Source organism: Pleurodeles waltl, chromosome 8 (assembly GCF_031143425.1).
Source record: "Pleurodeles waltl isolate 20211129_DDA chromosome 8, aPleWal1.hap1.20221129, whole genome shotgun sequence".
NCBI classification, from domain to species: domain Eukaryota; kingdom Metazoa; phylum Chordata; class Amphibia; order Caudata; family Salamandridae; genus Pleurodeles; species Pleurodeles waltl.
Genome location: NC_090447.1, coordinates 1,421,936,065 through 1,421,959,354, shown reverse-complemented (window position 1 = coordinate 1,421,959,354; position 23,290 = coordinate 1,421,936,065). Strand labels below are relative to the sequence as shown.

Sequence of the window (23,290 nt, the reverse complement as noted above, 5' to 3'; positions counted from 1 at the left end):
TTGACCTATTCCAATCTCCCCCGAGTTGGAATCTTCCCCCGAGTTGGAGCAGTGGGTCCCTTCAGATACTCAAGAGGCATGAGTATTGACAAAGGAGGACCTATCCCTCTTCCTGGGGACTTTCTAAGACAACCCTTTAGGAGTAAAGGTGGGCCTATTGAAATTACACCCCCCTCACTCCCTGTAGTGCTCCTAACAGGGCTGTGGGGTTCCCCAGGTTCTTCCGGACTCTCCCAGCATAGCCTAAATCTACCTTGTCTAGGACTGGATGGTCAGTTTCTACTTCCTCCTCCTCCTGGCTGCCTGCATTGTCTTAGTCAGCCTGGAAAAGTAACCCCAGAAGCATACTCTTATTGGGATTTCTCCCTGTCTTTAGATTTCTAGAGGCACACATGTCCCTCAACTCTTTGAAAGTGAGACTCTCATAGTAAGAGTCTGGGGTCTGAGCGTGTGCTCTACTGAAGACATCTTTGCTAGAGTGGTGTGGGTGCACCTAACTACTCTAACATCTAGGCTCCCTCGAAAGGTTTGGAGCAAGGGCTATGCTAGTGCCTCTAACTTACCCAAACTTAGGAGACTAGAATACTTGATAAATAAGTGTAGTGTGTACCTAACAACTAGTAATGGTATTTTTTCTGTGGAAAGTGACTAGTGACAAAGTGGAAAGACAATTCACCACCAATGTGAGAAGCTAGCCTGGTGTGTGCTGAGCACCTATTGTGTTACCACCATATACCAGGTCCAGATATCCCCTATTAATGAAGTGTAGGCAGTGTCTAGGAAGCCAGGGCTCTCTAGAGGTAGCTGTGGATGAGCAGCCAAGACTTATCTAGGAGAAATGCAAAGCTTATGCAATACCAGTTATAGTCACACAGCACTTACACACATGAAAGAACCACACAGTGTTACAAAAATAAAGGTACTTTATTATAGTAACACAAATACTAGAATACTGAATAGACAATCCCCCAACGGGAAGTGAGTAAACACATTATATACACATTAGCAATCAGTAAATAGCATAAAAAGTGATAGGCATTGGTAAAAGCATTAGCATTTAGTGAGGACCCTGGGGGAGGGCCAATCCATATACAAAAAAAAAGTGGAATGTGAAAGGCAGTCCCCCATCCAAGGAAGTGGAATCGGTAGAAGGGAGCCAGAGGAACTAGGAACTCCAAGAGGTGAGTACCAGAGTGACACCAAGTGACCAGCAGAGTAGAGGTAAGTATTTGGTTTTCCCCAAAACCAACAGGAGGATTTTGGAAAAGGATTATGAAGACCCAACCAAGACTGGAAAAACCCAGAGGTGGATCCTGACAAAAGAGGACCTGCATAGGAAGGGGACCGAGTCCAGTGCGAGCTGGAGTGTCTGGTGGTGGCAGGAGCCACTACCCACCCTACTGTGGATGCAGAACCAAGTCGACGGTGGACGAAGGTCAGCAGTGCAGCACAGGAGCTGAAGAGGAGTCCCAGAAGTGATGCCCCACGTTGGTGGTCGAGATGCAGTCGTCAGTGGTGCTGGAAAACCACCAATAAGCCTTGGCAAATGCAACAAACTGGAAAAGAAGGTTTGCAAGGCTGAAGAGGACCAGCAAAGTCTAGGGGAATCGACCCAAGGAGGGGTGACCCTCAGCAGCTGGGAGAGTCACAAGAGGAGGAGGCAGCCCCCACAGGCACCCCACTGGCAGCAGACACAGGAGTCACATTGAGGCCCATTCAGTGCACCTGAAGAGGAGTCCCACGTTGCTGGAGCAGCAGGCAGGACATTGTACTGTGCAAGAAGGTGTGCTGGGGGCCGGGGCTACACGGTGCCTGACGATCTCTTAAAGGAGGAGCAAACATGCCTTGGTAGCTGCGGTGCACTGTCTTGCAAGAATAGGCAAGGGCTTACCTTCTGCCAAGTTGGAGAGCTGGCAGAGAGGACCAAGGGGACCACTACACGTTACCACCTGTGATGCAGGATCCACGCAGTTCCGGAGGAGAGCAGATCCACACACCCTGTTGTTGTTGCACTTGCCGCCTGCAGATGCAGGGGGGTGACTCCTTCACTCCAAGGAAGATTCCTTCTTACTTCCTGTGTAGGCTGAAGACATGTCAGCCTCAGAGGATGCACAGCCAGGGAAATGCTGCAGTTGCTGGAAGGAGCCAGAGAAACAATGTTGCAGAGCGGAGTCGTCACTGAAGTTGCAGACTGTCGGTTCCTGGAGGGTCAAGTTGCAGTCCCAGTGGACAGAAGATGAAGTAAAAGATGCAGAGGAGTCCTGCTGGAATCTTGCACGTCGAATCTGAGAACCCACCCAAGAGGCAGACCCTAAATGGCCCAGGAAGGGTGATTGGTCACCGAGCAGGGTGACCACCTATCAGGAAGGGGCTGTAACGTCACCTACCGGACGTGGCCACTCAAATGCTCTCAGGGGCCTCTACCCACCTTAGATTTAAGATGGCAGAATCAAGTGGCCACCTGGAAGAGCTCCGGGCATCACCCCAGGGTGGTGAAGGACAGGGAAGTTAGTCACACCCCTTTCCTTTGTCCAGTTTCGAGCCGGATCAGGGACTGGGGGTTTATGCAAAGAGGGCACCAAATGTGTCCTTCAAAGCATACCGGTGGCTTGGGGAAGCTACCTCTCCCAAGCCATGTCACACCTATTTCCAAGGGAAGAGGGTGTTGCCTCCCTCTCCCACAGGAAATCCTTTGTTCTGCCTTCCCTTGCTTGAGCTGTTCAAGCAGCAGGAGAGCAGAAACCTGTCTAAGAGGTGGCAGCAGCTGGGCTGCCCGGAAAACCCTGTAAGACTGGTGGTAGTAATGCTGGGGATCCTTTAAGGAGCCCCCAGAGTGCATGGAATCATACAACCAATACTGGCAACAGTATTGGGGTATGATTCTGACATGTTTGTTACCAAACATGCCCAGGTTCGGAGTTACCATTATGTGGCTGGATATAGGTAGTGACCTATGTCCAGTACACATGTAAAATGGCAATCTCCAGTGTAATGGACCTGGAGTTCATAGTAGCATCTCTGCTCATGCAGGGGTGCCCTCAGACACAGGTACTTGCACCCTGCCCTCTGGGCTAGGAGGGCCTACCATAGGGGTGACTTTCAGTGACCTGGTGCAGTGACTTGTAGTTCACACAGGCTGCAATGGCAGGCCTGCAGACACATTTTGCATGGGCTCCCATGGGCTGGCATAATACATGCAGCAGCCCATAGGGAACACCTGGTGCCCCAATGCCCTGGGTATCTAAGTACCATATACTAGGGATTTGTATCGGGGAACCAGTATGCTAATTGTGGGATGTGGAAAGTCCTAAGCAACCCAATTTAGAGGGAGATAGCACAATCACTGGGATCCTGGTTAGCTGGATACCAGTGAAAACATTCAAAGCACACTGACATTAGGCACAAAGTGGGGGTAACTGTGCCAAAAAGAGGGAACTTATCTACAGCACCCTTCTCCCACAGGAAATCCTTTGTTCTGCCTTCTCCTGTCTGAGCTGGTCAAGTAGTAGGAGGGCAGAATGCTGTCTGAGGGGCTGCAGCAGCAGACCCTGGAAGACTGGTAGGAGCAATACTGGGAGGGGGGGTGGTCCTATAAGGAGCCCCAGAGTGCATGGAATCATGCCACCAATACTGGCATCAGTATTGGGGTATGATTCCGACATGTTTGATACCAAATATGCCTAGGTTATGAGTTACCATTATGTAGCTGGACCATAGGTGGTGACCTATGGCCAGAACACTTACAAAGACCAGGGAATTGGAACTGGAGTTCATAGCAGTACCTCTGCTCATGCAGGGGTGCCTACGCATGCAAGGACCTGCACCCTGCCCTTAGGGCTGGAAGGGCCTACCATAGGTGTGACTTGCAGTGACCTGGTGCAGTGGCAAACAGTTAAAGTGTACATGCACCATTTTAAGCAGGCTGCAAATGGCAGGCCTGCAGACAATTTGCCTGGGCTCCCATGGAGGGCATAATACATACTGCAGCCCACAGGGGACTGCTGGGGTACCAATGCCATGGGTACCTAAGGGCTGTGTACTAGGGACTTACAGAGGTACACCAGTGTGCCAATCATGGGGTGTAAAGGGGACCAAGGCAACCAAATGTATAGAAAAGTGTACAATCACTGGGATCCTGGTTTGTAGGATCCAAGTGAAACAGTCTAATCACACTGACAACAGGCAAAAAGTGGGGGTAATAATGCCAACAAGAGTGACTTTCCTACAGGGGAGAAAGCATGCCAGCATCAGGAAAGGTGTCCAATCCACTGGCTTAACCCAGTTCTTGAGCTCAGTCCATATAAGGGTCTTCAAGCTAGTATTCTAGAGGGTACAGTGACCCCTCCATACTCTCACCTTACCCATACTTATAGATTTAAGGGTCAGGATCCAACCTTGGGAGAGATTCTGAAGTCGGAATCAGCACGGGGTGATGACATTCCTCCTCCGGGTCAGAGTCGGGAATGAGTACGGGATCGACGTTGACTGTGCACCCAACCGACGTCTGAAGTGTCGACTTCTGCACTGGTTCTGGGGAAGATCACAATAGCACGACTGGCGTTGGCTCAGATCCAGAAATAGATCATGGGCTGCCCTCTGGAGCCACAACCGAAGCCGCTGGCTGGAAACTCAAGGGGGCCCCCGCCAACCCTACTAGGCTTGAGGGTGTCACAGGAGGGTTAGTTTGCCAAATATGAGGCACATGGACTCATAAAACTCCCTGAGTTGGGAAGGGCTGACTCCAGCACCCGGAAACTCAGGGCATCGGCCGAACAATGTGCTGAAGACGAAGAATGCTTGTTCTTCTTCGACAACTTCTTGTGACCTGGCGGTCCCAAAGACTTGGAGTGGACGAGGACGAGTGGTGTGGCTCTGTGAACGGTCTTGTGACCTTCCTCTTGATCTAGACTGGGAGTGACGTGGAGCCAACCGCAGGGTCGCCATGTGCTTTGGGAATAGCTCTCTCAAAGCCTTTGGGTTCATAGCCTGGCAGTCAGAGAACAACTTCGGGTTGTGGTTGCACTCCAGACACCACAAGCACACAGGTTACGGGAAGACATCTCGATGCACCAAGATAGTCAAAAAGTTTGACAAAGGGTTGAAAAGTCAGTCAAAAAGCAACTGAAGAAAGCTCCTCTCCAGATCTGAACATAAGCTGGTGCAGAAAGAAAAGAACTGACGTCAGCGCACCAGGGTGGTGCCTATCTACGACTGCAACGTCATCACAGCAATCACGACGCCAGCGACAGACGCCGAGTTGACCGACGCCACTGGCGGTGCACAAGGGTACTGCTCAAAGAAAAATCTCCGGATTTAGTCTGACACCTGGGGGAAATTCTAAGGTAAGGAATCTGCAACTAGAAGTCTCTATCAGATATTAGAAACTATTGATTAACACTTCAATTCCATAATGAAATTTGATCAGCTGTTTACTTCATATAATAGAGCAGAAGATTAATAATGTATATTTTACTTACAAATGAAAAATAAAAAATAAAAAATTTCAAAACAGAATTCAGTATTATAGACTGATGGCCCAACTGCAGCACTGGTATGCGCCAACAAAAACATGGCATTCATCAGGAGCAATAAAGAAACACTGACAGACCAGAATGTAGTGCATCACTTTGTCTTTTAGAAATAAAACACAGTTTTGAAAAGCTTGAACCTTCCCATTAAAATGAACATTTTGATTTCTGTACATTATTTTGTCTGTAAATCAAAACATATGTATATAATACTGTGCATTTGTTTGAATCATACTTGTTTTTTTCTGTATTTGTGTGTATTAAATGGAGGTTCCAATAATAAAAATTGTATAGACCGGGGACTTCGCCTTCCAATAGTGATTCAATGAGTGCCAACATAAAAGTCAAAAGGTTAAGAAACATTGCTCACGCAATGATTGCCAAATGAGATGTTGTCAACAATCTTTACCTGCTCTCTAGAAATTCATTTAGCAATGTTTTATACTGTTGCTCCTTCTCTTCGATGTTTCTCAGACACCTTTAAATAATGTTTAAAAAAAAAACAGTTGGCATCAGAGCATAATATAACATCAACTCAACATTGCAGGTATCAATTTGTCTTTTGGGTCTGTGCAGTAGTTTGTTTATTTGTGCAAGACATACAATATGTGACTCATGGAGCACTAACCCTTGCAAGGGATTCACCGATCAATATACTAACCAATCATTATTAATGCAGTTAATAAACATAAAATACATAAAATAAAATGTGGATGACATGGGTACTCACCATCAGCTATAGAAGGTCTTGTATATTATGCGCATTTACATAACAAGAGGGAGCCACTTGTGTGCCTCTGAACCACTATTTTAACACTGCTGATTTGTTGGTAACATGGGCTGGTGTTCATGGTTCAAGAGGCCATGATTTTTAGATGTACTATGTGAAACCATTGGATACTGCTGGTTAAGTGTCAAGAGATGCTGCTGTATCATATCTGCAACTTGGTGCTGCATTCTTATTGCATACCTCCACGTGGTACTCTCAGCATTGAAAAGCATTGAAATCAAGCTTACCATTGAGATTCCTTTTTCCGATTTACTTACATGGGGTAGTGGTTCTCATTAGTCCTGTGGGCAATGGTAAGTATTTGAACAGAGAGACTAAATAATCATTGACTGAATGATTTGTGAGTTTGTTAAGTGTGAGTTTCCCCAAAGGAGTCCTGGCACTAGATACAGTGATCTACACAAAGCAACAAAGTGGAAAAAGTATCGATTTTAAGGACCATGCAAGAGGCATGTGGCTTTTCCAGAAAAAAAATGACCACCCAAGTTAGCCTGGTGATCAAGGTACCAAATGGAAAGCCATGGATGAGGACAGAAAGGAACAATATGGAACATACAATCAGAAATTGTTAAGGAGGTAGAAGGAGCCTAGAAAATAAGCTTCCTTATTGATCTATGTCTACGTACAGTCTTCAAGACTACTCTTTGATAGGGAGCCAATGAAGGTTAGCTAGTCGAGGTCGGACTGATGTGCAACCCTGAAGGTTGAATATGTGGTCAGCTATCCTCTTTTGAATTAGTTGCTATTGAAAGAGCAGCAAATGAGGGAGGCCCAAGACAAGAGCAATGAAGTAATCCTTGCACAATGAGGAGGGACGAAATCCCAGAATATACCTGTTCTAGGGAAGTTAAAGGTGGACCAGAGCATTCTTATGCACATTGGGAAGGAGGTCCAGAGCCTGGCGGCTTACAATGAGGAAGTCATAAGAACTATTGAACAAGTTACTTATCTTCAGTAACGCCTAATCTGGTTGACACTCTATCTAGCCAGATTCCTTACCTGGATCTGCAAACTTCTGATGACCAGTACCCCGGCGCACAGGTAGGTTGTGTCGTTCAGCACAGCATGGCGTCCTTGGTGCCATAAATGTCATGTGTAGTGCCTATATAGGCACCAACACAGCGCGCTACAATCAGTTTCTTTTCACAACTTTGCACGCCAGAAGCGCAGATCCATGAGGAACACTGACCACTGGTGTTCGAAACTAGGACCCTTAGAATCGGTGAACACTTAGACTACAATCCGTTTGCAGAACGAGGAGGAATGAAGGGTCTGTAAGGAACCTGCAGAGTCTCTATCAGATAAGGCGTTACCAAAGGTAAGTAACTTGTTCATCTTACAGAGACTTCTAGCCACAGATTCCTTACCTTGGAAAGATACCCAAGCAATTCCTCCTCAGACATGTTTCAGCAATGTGGATTAGACTAAAAAGACCTGTTGGACCGAAAAGGCAAAGTGACTGTCAGGCCGGACCGCTCCAAGCAGTAATGCTTGTAAACGTGTGCAAGAAAGCCCACGTTGCTGCCTGACAGATATACAGGACAGGAATCATGCGTGTAACTCAGTGGTCGCAGCCTTCGCTCTGGTAGAATGAGCTCACAAGCTCTCAGGAGATTGCTTGTTGACCAATGTGTAGCATATTTTGATGCAGAGCGCTATCCATTGTGAGATCGTCTGTATCTGCACCGCCTTTTCTTTCTTGGATGTGACGTATCCCAAAAAGAGATGATTGTTCACAAGAAACTCTTTCACATGGTCAAGGAAGGATGACAATACTCTTTTTGGTTCCAGCCGGCGAAGCCTCCAATCACTTCAGAGGGGTGAGGCAGAGCATAGAAGGTAGGAAGAGTGGTATGTGTCTATATGGAAGAAAGTCACCAACCCCAGTAAAAACAATACTCGAGTCTGAAGGACCACTTTGTCAGGGTAGAGGATGGATGGAGGAGGTGCAGACCATGCCTGTAACTCACTGACCCACCAGGCACATGGTATTGCCTCCAGAAAGGTCATCTTGATGGTTAGGCGTCCGAGTGAGCAGTTTTGAAGCGGCTCAAAAGGAGCGTGCATCAGGAATGTAACAACTGGGGCATAATAAGGAGGCGCTGGTGGAAATATATGTTGGAGACCTTTCAAGAACATATATACGAAGAGGGATTTAAAGAAGTTGGTCTGGCAGCCTCAAAATTGTGGTGATGACAGAAACATAGCCTTTTATATACCCAGAGCAGAACCCTGCTGGGCCAAGGAAAGAATTAACAGGAGAACTTAGGAATGGGTTCAGACAGGGTCAACATGTTGTTCTGTACACCACGTCATGAACATGCTTTAACGGCAGGAGTATACAGTCTAGATGGAGGGACATCTGGCTCCCAAGATAACATTGCAGACTTTGGGCAGAAGGTCGAAAGCTGCCAACTGTCGCAGCTCAATTTCAACGCATGAAGGTGAAGCGTTTTCAGGTTTTGGTGCAGAACCCTGCCCCGTTGTTGCGACAGAAGATCTTCTTGAAGACACAGTCTGATCTGAGGATAAATGCTAATGCTCAACAACTTGGGAAACCAGACTCTTGATGCCAAATCCAGAGGCAAAAAATAACTTGGGCATAGTAGGTCCTGATCTTCTTGAGAATTCTGGGTAGGAGAGGTATTGACGGAAAGGCATACAGGAGGCTGGAAGCAGAAAGCCTCCTGACAAAGGGTCCCAACCCACCTTGTTTGTTGCAATATCACATGGCAGTGGTGTTATCCATGAACACATGTACCAGTCTTTCAATGACTGAAGGAAGAAAGGCTTCCAATGCCAACATGATCGCCCAAAGCTCCAACAAGTTGATGTAGAGCCAGGATTCCGCCTGAGACCAGTCATCTGACCTCCATCACTCCCAGATCCCAAACAGACACACAAAATACACCTTCAGCGACACAGGGGCAGCTGAGTACAGTGTCCAAAGTAGGTGTCGGGTTTTAGGTTGAAAGCAATGGAGAGACCCAGGGGTCACTCTGGTGATGCAGGCAGGGCACAGGGAGGCTTCTCGGGCTAGCCACCGACTGGGCAATGATGAGGGCCACCTGCTGGTCACTCCTGCACCGGTAATTGGTTTCTCTCGGGCCTGCGGGTGTAGTGCTTCTCCCAGGCGTCGGGTTCTTTGTTACCGGTCAGGTGGAGCCTCTGGATTCTCTCTGCAGGCGTCGCTGTGGGGTTCAGAGAAATCGTCTCAGGGTGTCCACGTCATCGGGAGTCTCCTGGGGGTTCTCTCTGCAGTGTTGGTTCTTCTGGACACGAGCCGGGGGCGTTGGGTGCAGAGTGTTCCGGACTCACGCTTCCGGTGTGAGGCTGGAGTCCCTTTAAAGATGGTTGTTTCTTTTTTGGTTGGACAGAGCCGATGTCCTCAGGAGTTTCTTGGTCCTTTGGGTTGCAGGGCAGTCCTCTGTCGGCAGAGGTCGCTGGTCCCACTGGATGCGTTGCTGTGCAGGTTCTTTGAGTCTGGACACAGGCCGGTAGGGCTGGGGCCAAGTCATTTGTTGCCTCCGTCGTCTCTGCGGGGCTTTCAGGTCAGCAGTCCTTCTTCTTGTTTCAGGTCATCAGGAATCTGTTTTCCTGAGTTCAGGGTTGCCCCTACATACTAAATATAGGTGTGTGTCTGAGCGAAATAACACACACGTTATTTCACAGCCATTTTCACTGCACTTAAGTGACTTATAAGTCACCTATATGTCTAACCTTCACTTGCTGAAGGTTAGGTGCAAAGTTACTAAGTGTGAGGGCACCCTTGCACTAGCAAAGGTGTCCCCACATAGTTCAGGGACATTTCCCCGGTCTTTGTGAGTGCGGGGACACCATTACACGCGTGCACAACATATAGGTCAATACCTATATGTAGCTTCACAATGGTAACTCCGAATATGGCCATGTAACATGTCTAAGATCAAGGAATTGTCCCCCCCAATCCAAATCTGATATTGGGGAGTCAATTCCATGCATCCTGGGGACTCCCAGTCCTGCCAAACCAGCTCTCTGGGGTTTTCTCTGCAGCTACAGTTGCTGCCAACTCACAGACAGGGTTCTGCCCTCCTGGGGTCTGGGCAGCCCAGTCCCAGGAAGGCAGAACAAAGCATTTCCTCTGAGAGAAGGGTGTTACACCCTCTTCTCTTTGGAAATAGGTGTTAAAGGCTGGGAAAGAGTAGCCTTTCCCAGCCTCTGGAAAAGGTTTGAAGGGCACAGATGGTGCCCTCCTTGCATAAGCCAGTGTAAACCGGTTTAGGGAACCCCCAGTCCCTGCTCTGGTGCAAAACTGGACAAAGGAAAGGGGAGTGACCACTCCCCTGTCCATCGCTACCCCAGGGGTTGTGCCCAGAGCTCCTCCAGTGTGTCTCAGACCTCTGCCATCTTGTTTCCAGAGGTGTGGGGGCACTCTCAAGGCCTCTGAGTGGCCAGTGCCAGCAGGTGACGTCAGAGAACCCTCCTAATAGGTGCATACCTGACTAGGTGGCATATTCTCCTCTGAGGGCTATTTAGGGTCTCTCCAGTGGGCTTTTCCTCAGATTACGATTTGCAACAATTCATCAGGGTTCCTCTGCACTTCTCTCTTCGACTTCTGCCAAGGATCGACCGCTGACTGCTCCAGGATGCCTGCTAAACTGCAACAAAGTAGCAAGAAGACTACCAGCGACATTGTAGCACCTAATCCTGACGGCTTTCTCAACTGTTTCCTGGTGGTGCATGCTCTGGGGGCTGCCTGCCTTCACCCTGCACTGGAAGCCACGAAGCAATCTCCCGTGGGTCGACGGAATCTTCCCCCTGCACCAGCAGGCACCAAACTTCAGCATCACTGGTACTCTGGGTCCCCTCTCATCCTGACGAGACTGGCCCCTGGAACACAGGTGGTGGACCCAGGTGACCCGACTGTCCAGTGGTCCAACTGTCTGAATTTGGAGGAGGTAAGTCCTTGCCTCCCCTCCCCAGACAGTAATCCTCTGCACCGTGTGATCTGCAGCTACAATGGCTTCTGTGCACATTTCCAAGAAATCCTGCATGCACAGCTGAGCCTAGGTCCCCAGCACTCCGTCCTGCGATGCTCAGCTCCCTAAGTTGATCTCCTGGTGGGACCTCTCTTTGCAGTGTTGAGACGACCGCCATGTTCAGACTTCTTGAACCTGTGTTCAAGGACTTCTGCGTGTGCTTCCTTCTTGTGCGTGGGCTCTCTATGTTGCTGAGGGCCCCCTCTATTTCCTCTTCCAAGTGGCGACATCCTGGTCCTTCCTGGGCCCGGGCAGAACCCTTTTTCTCCAACCACGACTCTTGCAGCCTAGCAAGGCCTGTTTGCGGTATTTTGCCAAGGAAACAACTCTGCATCCTCCAGCATGCCATGGGGCATCTTCTGCACGAAGAAAAACTTCCTACCACCTTTCGTTGTTGCAAATCCTGAAGCTTCTTCCAACCGGAGGCAGCCATTTTGCACCTTCATCAGGGGTTTAGTGGGCTCCTGCCCCCCCCCCCCCCCTGGACACTTGAGCGACTCTTGGACTTGGACCCCTTCCTTTGCAGGTCTTCAGGTCCAGGAATCCGTCTTCAGTGCTTTGCAGTCTGTTGTGGTCCTTGCAAAATCCTTTATCACAACTTTAGTGTGTTTCTGGGGAAATAGTAGTACTTTACTCCTACTTTCCAGGGTCTTGGGGTGGGGTCTCATTTACACCCTTTGTGTTTTCTTACACTCCCAGTGACCCTCTACACACTACACTAACCTAGGGGTCCATTTGTGGTTCGTATTCCACTTTCTTAATATATGGTTTGTGTTGCCCCTCGGCCTATTGCATCCTATTGTGTTTTAGTGTTTGCACTACTTTTTGACTGTTTTACTTACGTGATTTGGTTAGTTGTGTATATTTTGTGTATGTTACTTACCTTCTAAGGGAGTATATCCTCTGAGATATTTTTGGCACATTGTCACTAAAATGAAGTACCTTTATTTTTTAGTAACTATGAGTATTGTCTTTCTTATGATATAGTACCTATATGATATAAGTGGTATTGCATGAGCTTTGCATGTCTCCTAGTTCAGTCTTGGCTGCTCTGCTATAGCTACCTCTAACTGCCTAAGCTGCTAGAACGCAACTACACTCTACTAATAAGGGATAACTGGACCTGGCACAAGGTGTAAGTACCATTGGTACCCAATATAAGCCAGGCCAGCCTCCTACAGTATCCCACAAAGAGTGGGTATCGCATCCCAAAAGGCAACCGGTGTTCACATACCGCAGCGCGAGACTGGAGGAAGAAAACAACTTCTTACCAAACTGTTCCAGCCTTTTTGATTCCCTTTCCGGGCGTGCGGAAGGGAATGAGCCTGAAGAAGAGGAAGCCTGGATGACAAGACTCTCAGGCGTGGGGTGTTGGGACAGGAATTTAGAGTCATTCGGAGCAGGCCGATGGCGGCATGCAATAGTCCTATTCACAGGAGCCCCTCTGTTGGGTTTGGACTTAGTACCCCAAAAGGACATCAGTGAGGGCTTCACTGAATGGCAGAAGGGGTTCTGATATGGAAGCCCCAGGCTGAAGCACCTCCGTCAGGACACTGGACCTGAACTCTACAGTAGGAAGCTCAAGGCCAAGGACCTCAGCTGCTCTACTGACCACCATACCATAGGTTGCCCCTTCCGCCATAGTCACGGCAGGAAGAGACAGCATGCCAGGGTCTGGAGAAGTATCCTGACCACTGGCGTCACCCAGTTCCTGAGCCCATCCAAAGATGGGTTATCCTGGTATTCATAAGGATTCAGGGACCCCTCCAATCCCTCCCCGAGTTCGTACCCATAGGAAAAAGGGTCCGAATCCGACCTGGGGCGAATAGGCACCATCGAAGACAAAGGCGGCATCAGATGACGCCGCTCTGACTCCAAGTCGTCTGGGATAAGGATTGGGTCGACGTCGATAGTGGGCACTACTGACGTCGGGAGCATTGGCAATCGACCGGGGAAGGTCTCAAGGGTGCGACTGGTGCCGGTGCGGATCTGCGACCAGATCCAAAGGGGACCTCGGTGGCCGGAGCCGAAGCTGCCGGCGCAGAACACGAAGGCCCCTCAACTGAATCCCTTGGGCCCGAAGGCGCCATATCGTTCTGCTCAAAGATGAGGCGCATGGCCTCATAGAACTCTAAGTTGGGCGGAGTTCGCTCTGGCTCTGGAAAACTCGGGGAATCGCGGAGCGGACACAGACGCAGGCTCCGAGGACGGACGCCTTGAGCGTCGACGGATTATATGACGGAACACCGAATTAAAAACAACTACTAACCTTAACAACGAGGTCGGAACACCGACCTCGTCCTTACTACTAATGATTTTACCACGAATGCCTTAACAACGATATTTCGTTGTAAAGGCATTCCTGATAAAATCATTAGCAATAGGCACCATTCACCCTACATCCCTCACCCCACCCCCCCAACCCCACCCCAAAACCTAAAACCCCCTGACCCCCCACCCACTCCCCAAAACCAAAAATGCCCCACCCCCCCAACCCCACCCTAAAACCTAAAACCCCCTGACCCCCACCCACTCCCCAAAACCAAAAAGGCCCCACCCCCCCAACCCCACCCCAAAACCTAAAACCCACTGACCACCCACCCACTCCCCAAAACCAAAAACGCCCCACCCCCCCAACCCCACCCCAAAACCCCCTGACCCCTCACCCCCTCCCCAAAACCAAAAACGCCCCACCCCCCCAACCCCACCCCAAAACCTAAAACCCTCTAACCCCCCACCCCCTCCCCAAAACCAAAAACACCCCACCCCCCCAACCCCACCCCAAAACCTAAAACCCCCTGACCCCCCCACCCCCTCCCCAAAACCAAAAACGCCCCACCCCCCCAACCCCACCCCAAAACCTAAACCCACCACTTACCTTCGCCAACTCCCTTCTTTGTACCTTAACCACGCATGTTCGTTGTTCAGAATATACGTAGTTAAGGCACAAAAATACGAAGTGGTGGTTAAAAAAAGCGTTGTTACGCTTTCGTTAACCACGACTTTCGTAATAAAAAAAGTCGTAAAAAAGGATGTTTACCACGTCAACGCTCTTCCCACATCACTTCAGCCGAGAAGTCGGAGAGTGATGGGACCTCTTTGACTTCTTACCTGCACCCGAAGATTTAGAAGAAGACGAGTGGTGATGGCTCCGTGAACAGTCTCAAGACTTTCCTCTCGATCGAGACAGGTACTTGTGCAGGATTGAGTGCCGGGCTGCCTAGAGCTTTAGGGACCGCTCCCTCAAAGCCTGTGGGTGTATGGCCTGGCACTTGGACCACGACTTCGGGTCATGGTCGCGCTCGAGAGACCACAGACTAACCCAATGCGGATCCGTCACTGACATCGTGCGGTGACAGTACTCGCACAGCTTGAAACCGGTCTTCAGGGACATCCCAAATCTCGAAAAACTGGTCGAAGTCTGTCAAAAAGAGACCAGGGTAGGTCTTCTCCGGATCAGTGCGTGGTGCGGAAAAAAAAGAACTGACGTCACTGCGCGAAGGCGGCATCTATATACTACGCCCTATGTCATCATGGCTACTACAACGCCAACGGAGTCGACCGACTCCACCTTCCGACGCGCAAGGGTATTGTTTAAAGAAAAAGCTCCAGATCCAGTCTGACACCTGGGGGAAATTCTAAGGTATGGAATCTGCCACTAGAAGTCTCTATCAGATAAACTGGTTTACCCGGGAGAGTATTTAGTCGGACAAACATATCTAGTTACCGATGCTGACAACATAACTAAGGTCCATCCCATGGCTATGGTGACTTTAGAATGGGGTGGGGTTGCTGGCCTGAAACAGGTAGTGGTCTCTTCTGCAATCCCAGTTGAATGTTTGCTAGGGAATGACCTGGAGTCCTCAGCATGGGCTGAGATAGAAATCAAAACCCATGCAGCCAAGCTGGGAATCCCTGAGATGGTGTGTGCAAAGACTAGAGCACAAAGTCGAGCACAGGGCAAGAAACAAGTGTTGGAGCCTGGAATAAATGCCCAACCTTAAAGAGGAAAGGCAAGAAGAGTGGGGGACCAGCTACTAAACAGCAAAATGCACGAGACTCCACTTCTCAGGAAGAAGTCTCACCCACCCCAGAGGAACTGAGCCCATGGAACTTGGACCTAACCAGGTTGAGCTCTTGGGCCCAGGGGAACCCTCTAGGGGCACAGTACCTGCCCCACTCTTTAAGGCCTGTGACAGTAAGCTGCTGCACAGGAAAAGGGACATGTCAGTGGCTCTAACATGGTCTATTGGGAGCAGGGACGCTTATATACTGAGGCCAGAGCCCACAAACCTGGTGCCACCAAGCAAGTAGTAGTGCCTCAGCAGTTCAGGGAATGCATCCTCACACTAGCCCATAATATCCCCCTAGATGGGCATCTGGGCCAAAACATAACTTGGAATAGGCTAGTTATCCTTTGCTACTAGCCCAACATGTCACAAAAGGTGAAGGTGTTTTGCAGCTCCTGTGTCATCTGCCAAGCCAGCGGTAAGGCGGGTGTCCACCCAAAGTCCCCCTAATTCCACTATCAGTGGTTGGGGTTCCCTTTGAAAGGGTTGGTGTGGAAATAGTGGGTCCACTTGAACCACCCACAGCCTCAGGAAACCAATACATACTGTAGTAGTGGATCATGCTACCAGGTGTACTGAAGCAATTTCCCTTTGGTCTACAACAGCCCCTGCAGTAGCAAAGTCCCTCTCTAGTATCTTTACCAGCGTAGGGTTTCCTAAGGAGGTGATTTCTGACAAGAGGTGTCAACTTCTTGTTTGCTTACCTGAAACACATTTGGATTGAGTGTGGGGTGACTTACAAGTTCATCACACCATTCCAACGAAAAAACAATGGACTTGTTGAAAGGTTCAAAAAGACATTGAAGGGCATGATCATGGGACTCCCTAAAAAACTCAAAAGGAGATGGGACGTCCCTTTTGCCATACTTACTTTTCACCTAGAGAGGTGCCTCAGAAGGGAGTAGGGTTTTCCCCCTTTAAACTTCTGTTTGGTCATCCAGTTAGAGGCCCACTTGCTCTTGTGAAGGAGGGTTGGAAGAGACCTCTCCACGAACCTAAGCAAAATGTGGTGGACTATCTACTAGGCTTATGTTCTAGGATGGCAGAGTACATTGTGTGAGCATCCAAAAACTGTGAGGCCAGCCAAAAGTTCCAGAAGCAGTGGTATGACCAAAAGGCTACACTGGTGGAGTTTAAACCAGGGCAGAAAGTGTGATTTCTGGAGCCTATGGCTCCCAGGGCACTTCAAGACAGATGGAGTTGCCCTTACCCCATGCTTGAGAAGAAAAATGAGATCACCTATTTGGTGAAGGGTACTAGCAGGACACCCCCGATGGTGATCAATGTGAACTGCCTCAAGTTTTTCTGTGACAGGGCTGATGTAACCATGTTGGTGGATACTGATGAGGATCAGGAAGCAGAGAGTGAACCTCTTCCTGACCTTCTCTCTCTAAACTCAAAAGATGGGTCAGTGTATGAGGTTGTCTACTTGTGGGAAACTGGCACCTTGTAGCAGTACTTCCCCACTTTTTGCCTAGTTTCTAAATGCAACTTGGACTGGAGACTTCTGGGATCCTGCCAACCAGGTTCCCAGAGCCAGTGTTCTTTCCATAAAACATGGTGAAGGTAATTGGAGACACCTTTAGCCACCACTATAAGTCCCTAGTAAAAGGTACTTAGGTATCCAGGGCATAGGGTAGTAAGGGTAGGCTCCTGAAGGCAGCAGCACTGATTGTGCCACCCTCTAGGGCCATGCATCCAGAGGCAGCCTGCACTGCCATTGCAGGCTGAGTGTCCTGGTGCAAACCTAAAACACAAATTCGACATAGCGCACTCTGTGTGGCCTGTCCACTCTACACTACATATGTTATGGGTAAGTCACTTCTCTGGCAGGCCTTTCAGCCCTAAGGCAGGGTGCACCATACTATATGTGAGGTCATAGTTGCATGAGCAATATGCCCCCACTGGGTCCTTGCCAAACCTGGGACATAGTAAGTGAACAGAGCAGCCATTTAAGTACATGCACTGGACACTGGTCAAACATGAGTTCCCCAGTTACATGATGGCCACCATAACCCTGGGTTGTTAGCTATCAAACAACTCAGAATGATAAATCCTAACTGGTACAAGTTTTTGATTTATCCCTAAATGTACCCAGGGGTCACCTTAGAGGTGCCTCCTACAAAAACTACCCTGGTTGCTGACTGGTTACTTACAGCCTGCCTCATCTAGACAGCCAATACACAAACCTTGGGGGAGAGCCCTGTCTCTCTGGGTTGTAAAACAATGCCCTTCCTGGGTGGAGGAGCTAACACCCCTTACCTCAGAAATGTGTACTGCCCTGGCAGTGAGCTTCAAAGGCCTTTCGCCCTTGAAACTTGAGCTCCCAAGCCTGCTTCTAGCAGCAGATGGCTTCCCCCTTTGCCAACCTCTAAGTTTGGTGTGAGCAAAGGCAGGAAACCACACAAAAGGGAAGGAGGAGGGTCTCACTGAGCAAGCACCACCCCTAGGGGCTTGCAGGCGAAGTGGACCCTCCACTTTATTTTCCTCCATGTTGGATGGCAGAAAAATAGCCAATGAGGTTTAGGGTAGTGACACTTCCCACAGGAAGTGGTCACTGTAGTGGGTGTAGCAACCCAAGGTAAGTGTCCTATTGGGCACTACTAGGTTCCCCCTGAAACGTCCAATGAATTCAGAATTTAGTGGGCTCCCCTAGACCAAGAAATCAGATTCATCAGGAAGAAAAGAAGACAGCACGAAAGTACACGACAGCACAAGAACAGAGGACCTGCAGCACCAGAAAAGGCTCCAAGACACATACTTGCTGTATCAGAGTCCCGTCAATCATCGCTGCAAAGGAGCTGACAACTGGATTGACCTCATAAGACTCAGAGGACCTCCAGGCTTGGCAAATAGCCCGAGATCTCCCTCCTGAGCAGAAGCACCACTCAAGGACCAAAAGAAACCTGCAAGAACCAGCAAACCAGTGAGGGTCACTTCACTGACTGGCCGATATATCCGCACCCGGAAGTCGCAGCCGGACCTGATGACACACTAACAGCCCGGACGAGACCTACAAGTGTGCCAACTTTGGTGGCACTGCGCCCTCCCGTGGTCTAGTGTGTTGCAATACCCCAGGTACTGGTCAGTGCACTTCGGACTACAGCAAAAACAGCTCTTCCAGAGCTGTAACTGGACCAGGAGGAAACCCCAGTCAAGGGACTTTAGGAACACCCCACACCTCCCACCAGAGCGCCCCTGTCATCCTGCAAGGCCCCTGGAAGAAGACTTACCTCCAGCTCCAAAGGGTTCCATTGCGCACGGCCTCCAAGACCTCCAACTCGCCCTGCATCCGGCCGCGGAACCAGCTGTGTGCCAGCTGTGTGCCACGGGTCCCTAACCCCTTGCAACCTCAACAGCCCAAGGGGACCCTGAAACAGCACCTTTAATTCTGCAAACCAGCTCCTTTTCCAGGTCGCCACTACAAGTGGCCCGGTGCCTATGCCAAGAGACTTTCCAGAACTTCTCCCGCGGGAACCGGGAGCCGCCCGAGGCACTCCAGCTGGCACAGTGTGCCCACCACCCTCATCGACCATCCAGCAAAAGAAGAGACTGGTAACTCAACAGCGTGATTTTATATGAATTTTTACAGGTGGCCTTCCATTGATTCTTAAGGTGTGTAATTACGCACAGAAAGACTAACTTTATTAAAACCTTTAAATATCTTAACTCAAAAAGTACTTAACGTATCTTAACCATTTTGTTCTTAAAAATTATATACAAATCTGAAGAATGTTTATAAATTCTGGGTTTGAGTTATTCATTGAGTTTGTGTGGTGCATGATTGATATTGTGAGTACGACAAATGCTTAGCACATCTCCAGGATAAGCCCAACTGCTCGACCAGCTACCTAAAAAATTGAAGCATTAGATGTTCTGATTTTGACCTCTGGAAACAAACGTGTGGTTGCCTTGCCCCCCTGCACAGTGTGCCTAGCTTTGCACGCAATATATAGGGCCAGCCTCCTACACTACTCAGACACCTCACTGACCAACTGCAGGCTGACTGCAGGCAAGGCCTGCCGAAGTATGCATAGCTTTTCTCCTTAACCCCTGGATAGACACACTGGTGAACCCATGATGTGGACACTAGAGACAGCCTACCTGTCATATCCAAGATCTATCAGCAGTCTGACCAAGTTAAAGACAGCATCAACGCTGAAATCAACAAGATGCTGGATTTAGGAGTTATTGAACCCTATGACAGTCTCTGGGCTAGCCCAGTGATCTTAGTCCCCAAGCCTCAATCCGAAGATGGAAAGAAAGAAATGAGGTTCTGTGTGGACTACAGAGGGCTCAACTCTGTAACCAAGACAGATGCTCACCCCATCCCCAGGGCTGATGGCCTAATAGACAAATTAGGTGCAGCAAAGTTTCTCAGTACCTTTGACATGACTGCAGGGTACTTGCAAATTAGCATGGCACAAAGAGCAAAAGAAAAGACAGAATTCACCACACCTGATGGGCATTATGAGTTCACTGTTCTGCCATTTGGTTTACAGAATGCCCATGCACCTTCCAAATGTTGGTGAATCAAGCCCTTGCTGGCTTGGAGTCCTTTAGTGCAGCATATCTAGATGATACTGCTGTCTTTAGCTCCTCCTGGCGGGATCACCCGGTCCACCTGGGGAAGACTTTGCAGTCCCTGCAATCTTCAGGCCTCACTATTAAAGCATCCAAATGCCATAGAGGGCAAGGCACTGTTTTATACTTGGGTCACATTGTAGGTGGAGTCCAAGTGCAACCCTTGAAGCCCATGCTCCACTCTATTCTGGACTGGAAAGCTCCTACCACCTAAACTCAAATCAGGGCATTATTTGGCTTGACTGGTTATTACTGGAGGTTTGTGAAGGGGTATGGATCCATTGTGACCACTCTCACAGAAAATACCTCTAAAAAGATGTGCAAGAAAGTTTACTGGACAGTTAGTTGTCAAAAGGCTTTTGACACAGTGAGGGAGGCAATGTGCTCAGCCCCAGTTGTCAAAGCTCCAGACTACTCTAAGCAGTTGATTGTGCAGACAGGTGCCTCGTAACATGGGATAGGAGCAGTCCTGCCCCAAACCAATAATGATGGCCATGACCAGCCTGTTGCCTTTATTAGCAGGAGGTTACACCCCAGGGAAAAGCATTGAAGTGCCATTGAGAGGGAGGCCTTTGCTGTGGTATTGTCCCTGAAGAAGTTGAGACCATACTTGTTTGGTGCTCACTACATTGTGCAAACTGACCACAGACCTCCAAGAAGGCTTATGCAGATGAAAGGTGAGAACCCGGAACGTTTGAGGTGGTCCATCTCCTTACAGGGAATGGACTTTACAGTGGAACATAGACCTGGGACCCTCCATGCCAATGCAGATGGACCTTCCAACTTCTTCCACTTACACAATGAAGATTCTCTTAAGAAAGGTTAGTGTCAACCACTTTCGTTTGGGAGGAGGATGTGTAGGAAAGTGCCCCTTTTGGCATGGTTACCCCGCCCCCTACTTTTTGCCTGACATCTGATGCGAATCAGAACCCAGCACCAGTGTTCTTTCTCTAAACTATACCATTGCTTCCACAATCGCAACACCCCAGGCACACAGCAAAGTCCCTTGAAAAAGGTACCAGTGTTACCAACGACCCTGTGGCCAGGGAGGGTCCTCTAAAGGCTGCAGCATGTATTGTGCCATGCCAAGGGAACACTCACCTAACACATGCACACTGCCAATGCAGATCGTGTGTATTGGTGGTGAGAAAAAGGTAAAGTCGACATGGCATCCCTCTCAAGGTGCCATGCCCACAAACTGCTGTCTGTGACATAGGTAAGCTACCTCTCTTGCAGGCCTTACAGCTCTAAGGCAGGGTGCACTATACCACAGGTGAGGGCATAGCTGCATGAGCGATATGCCCCTACGGTGCCCAAGTCCATTCTTAGAGAGTGCAGTGTGGCCATACTGGGTACATGGGCTGGGAGTTTGTCATTACGAACTCCACAGTTCCATGATGACATCACTGAAGACTACAAAGTTTGGTATGAAACTTCTCAGCTCAATAAACCCACACTGATGCCAGTGTTGGATTTACTGAAAAATACACACAGATGCCCTCAGTATTTCACCCAACCGTCTAGTGTAATGCTGACCGGTCTGTGCCAGCCTGCCACTAACAGACAATTTCCTGACCCCATGGGGTGAGAGCATTTGTGCTCTCTGGGGTCAGGGACAAATCCTGCTCTGGGTGTAGGTGCTTAACACCTCCTCCTTGCAGGAACTGCAACACTTAGCGGTGAGCCTCAATGTCTCCTGCCTCGTGTCACACTGCCCCAACCCAGCTAGTCAAGATGCCTGTCCCCCAGAATAGCCCCCGCTTTTGGCAGCAGGTCCGGCAGGAAAATTAGTAAATACCAGATGAAGTCTCCACCCCAGCTGGGACCACTCCTAGGTTGTCCAGAGCTGACGTGAACCCCTCCTGGCAGAATACCCCATCTTGCTTTAAAGGATATTAGACAATAGGGTTAGGAATGTGCACCCCTCCCACAAAAGGAGAAGCCAAAGAAAGGGTATAGATACTCTAAGGGTCAGCAACTATTAACTACTGCCCTCTGACCCCTGTAAGTCCCCTAAATCTAGTATTTAGGGGCACCCCTGAACCTAGCTCTTTAGATTCCTGGTGAACTGATGTAGGAAAATGCCTCTCATGGCTTGGTTACCCCCTACCTTTTTGCCTTTTATTGATGCTAGTTATGATTGAAAGTGTGCTGGGACCCTGGTAACCAGGCCTCAGCACCAGTGTTCTTTCCCTAAAGTGTACCTTTGTCTCCACAATTGGCACAGAACTGGCACTCAGGTAAGTCCATTGTAACTGGTACTCCTGGAACCAAGGCCCCTGTAGCCAGGGAAGGTCTCTAAGGGCTGCAGCATGTACTGTGCCACCCTGGGACCCCTCACTCGGGACATGCGCACTGCCTCACAGCTTGTGTGTGCTGGTGGAGAGAAAAAGTCGACATGGCACTCCCCTCAGAGTGCCGTGCCCACAACCCACTGCCTGTGGCATAGGGTCACCCCTCTAGCAGGCCTTAAAGCCCTAAGGCATGGATACTATACCACAGGTGAGGGCATAGTTGCATGAGCACTATTCCCCTACAGTGTCTAAACCAAACCTTAGTCGTTGTAAGTGCAGGGTAGCAATAACGACTATGGGGGTCATTCCGACCCTGGCGGTCATGGACCGCCAGGGCCGGGGACCGGGGAAGCACCGCCAACAGGCTGGCAGTGCTTCCTGGGCCATTCTGACCGCGGCGGTAAAGCCGCGGTCAGAAAAGGGCAACCGGCGGTTTCCCGCCGGTTTACCCCTGGCCCAAGGAATCCGCCATGGCGGCGCTGCTTGCAGCACCGCCATGGGGATTCCGACCCCCTTCCCGCCATCCTGGTCCTGGCGGTAAATACTGCCAGGAACAGGATGGCGGGAACGGGTGTCGTGGGGCCCCTGGGGGCCCCTGCACTGCCCATGCCACTGGCATGGGCAGTGCCGGGGCCCCCTCACAGGGCCCCATAATGATTTTTAGTGTCTGCAAAGCAGACACTGAAAATCGCGACGGGTGCCACTGCACCCGTCGCACACCAGCAACTCCGCCGGCTCCATTCGGAGCCGGCTTCATCGTTGCTGGGCCTTTCCCGCTGGGACGGCGGGCGGCCTTTTGGCGGTTGCCCGCCGGCCCAGCGGGAAAGCCAGAATGGCCGCTGCGGTCTTATGACCGCGGTGCGGTCATTCGGCGGTAACCGCATGGCGTGCGGCGGTCCGCCTATATGATCTGGGAGTTTTTCAAATACAAACTCCACAGTTCCATAATGGCTACACTGAATTCTGGGAAGCATGGAATCAAACTTCTCAGCACAATAAATCCACA

The 23,290-nt window shown here is 49.6% G+C and overlaps 1 protein-coding gene across 4 annotated transcripts in view; it reads right to left on the bottom strand.

Annotated features, from left to right (window-relative positions):
• Nucleotides 1-23,290, bottom strand: part of LOC138248711 (E3 ubiquitin-protein ligase TTC3-like) — a 1,399,506-nt gene that overhangs the window by 299,546 nt on the left and 1,076,670 nt on the right. For all 4 annotated transcript variants that reach the window (XM_069202543.1, XM_069202544.1, XM_069202547.1 and 1 more), the window contains one exon: nucleotides 5,938-6,006. In XM_069202543.1, coding sequence (XP_069058644.1) covers nucleotides 5,938-6,006 — 69 coding nt within the window. The remainder of the gene's footprint in view (nucleotides 1-5,937; nucleotides 6,007-23,290) is intronic.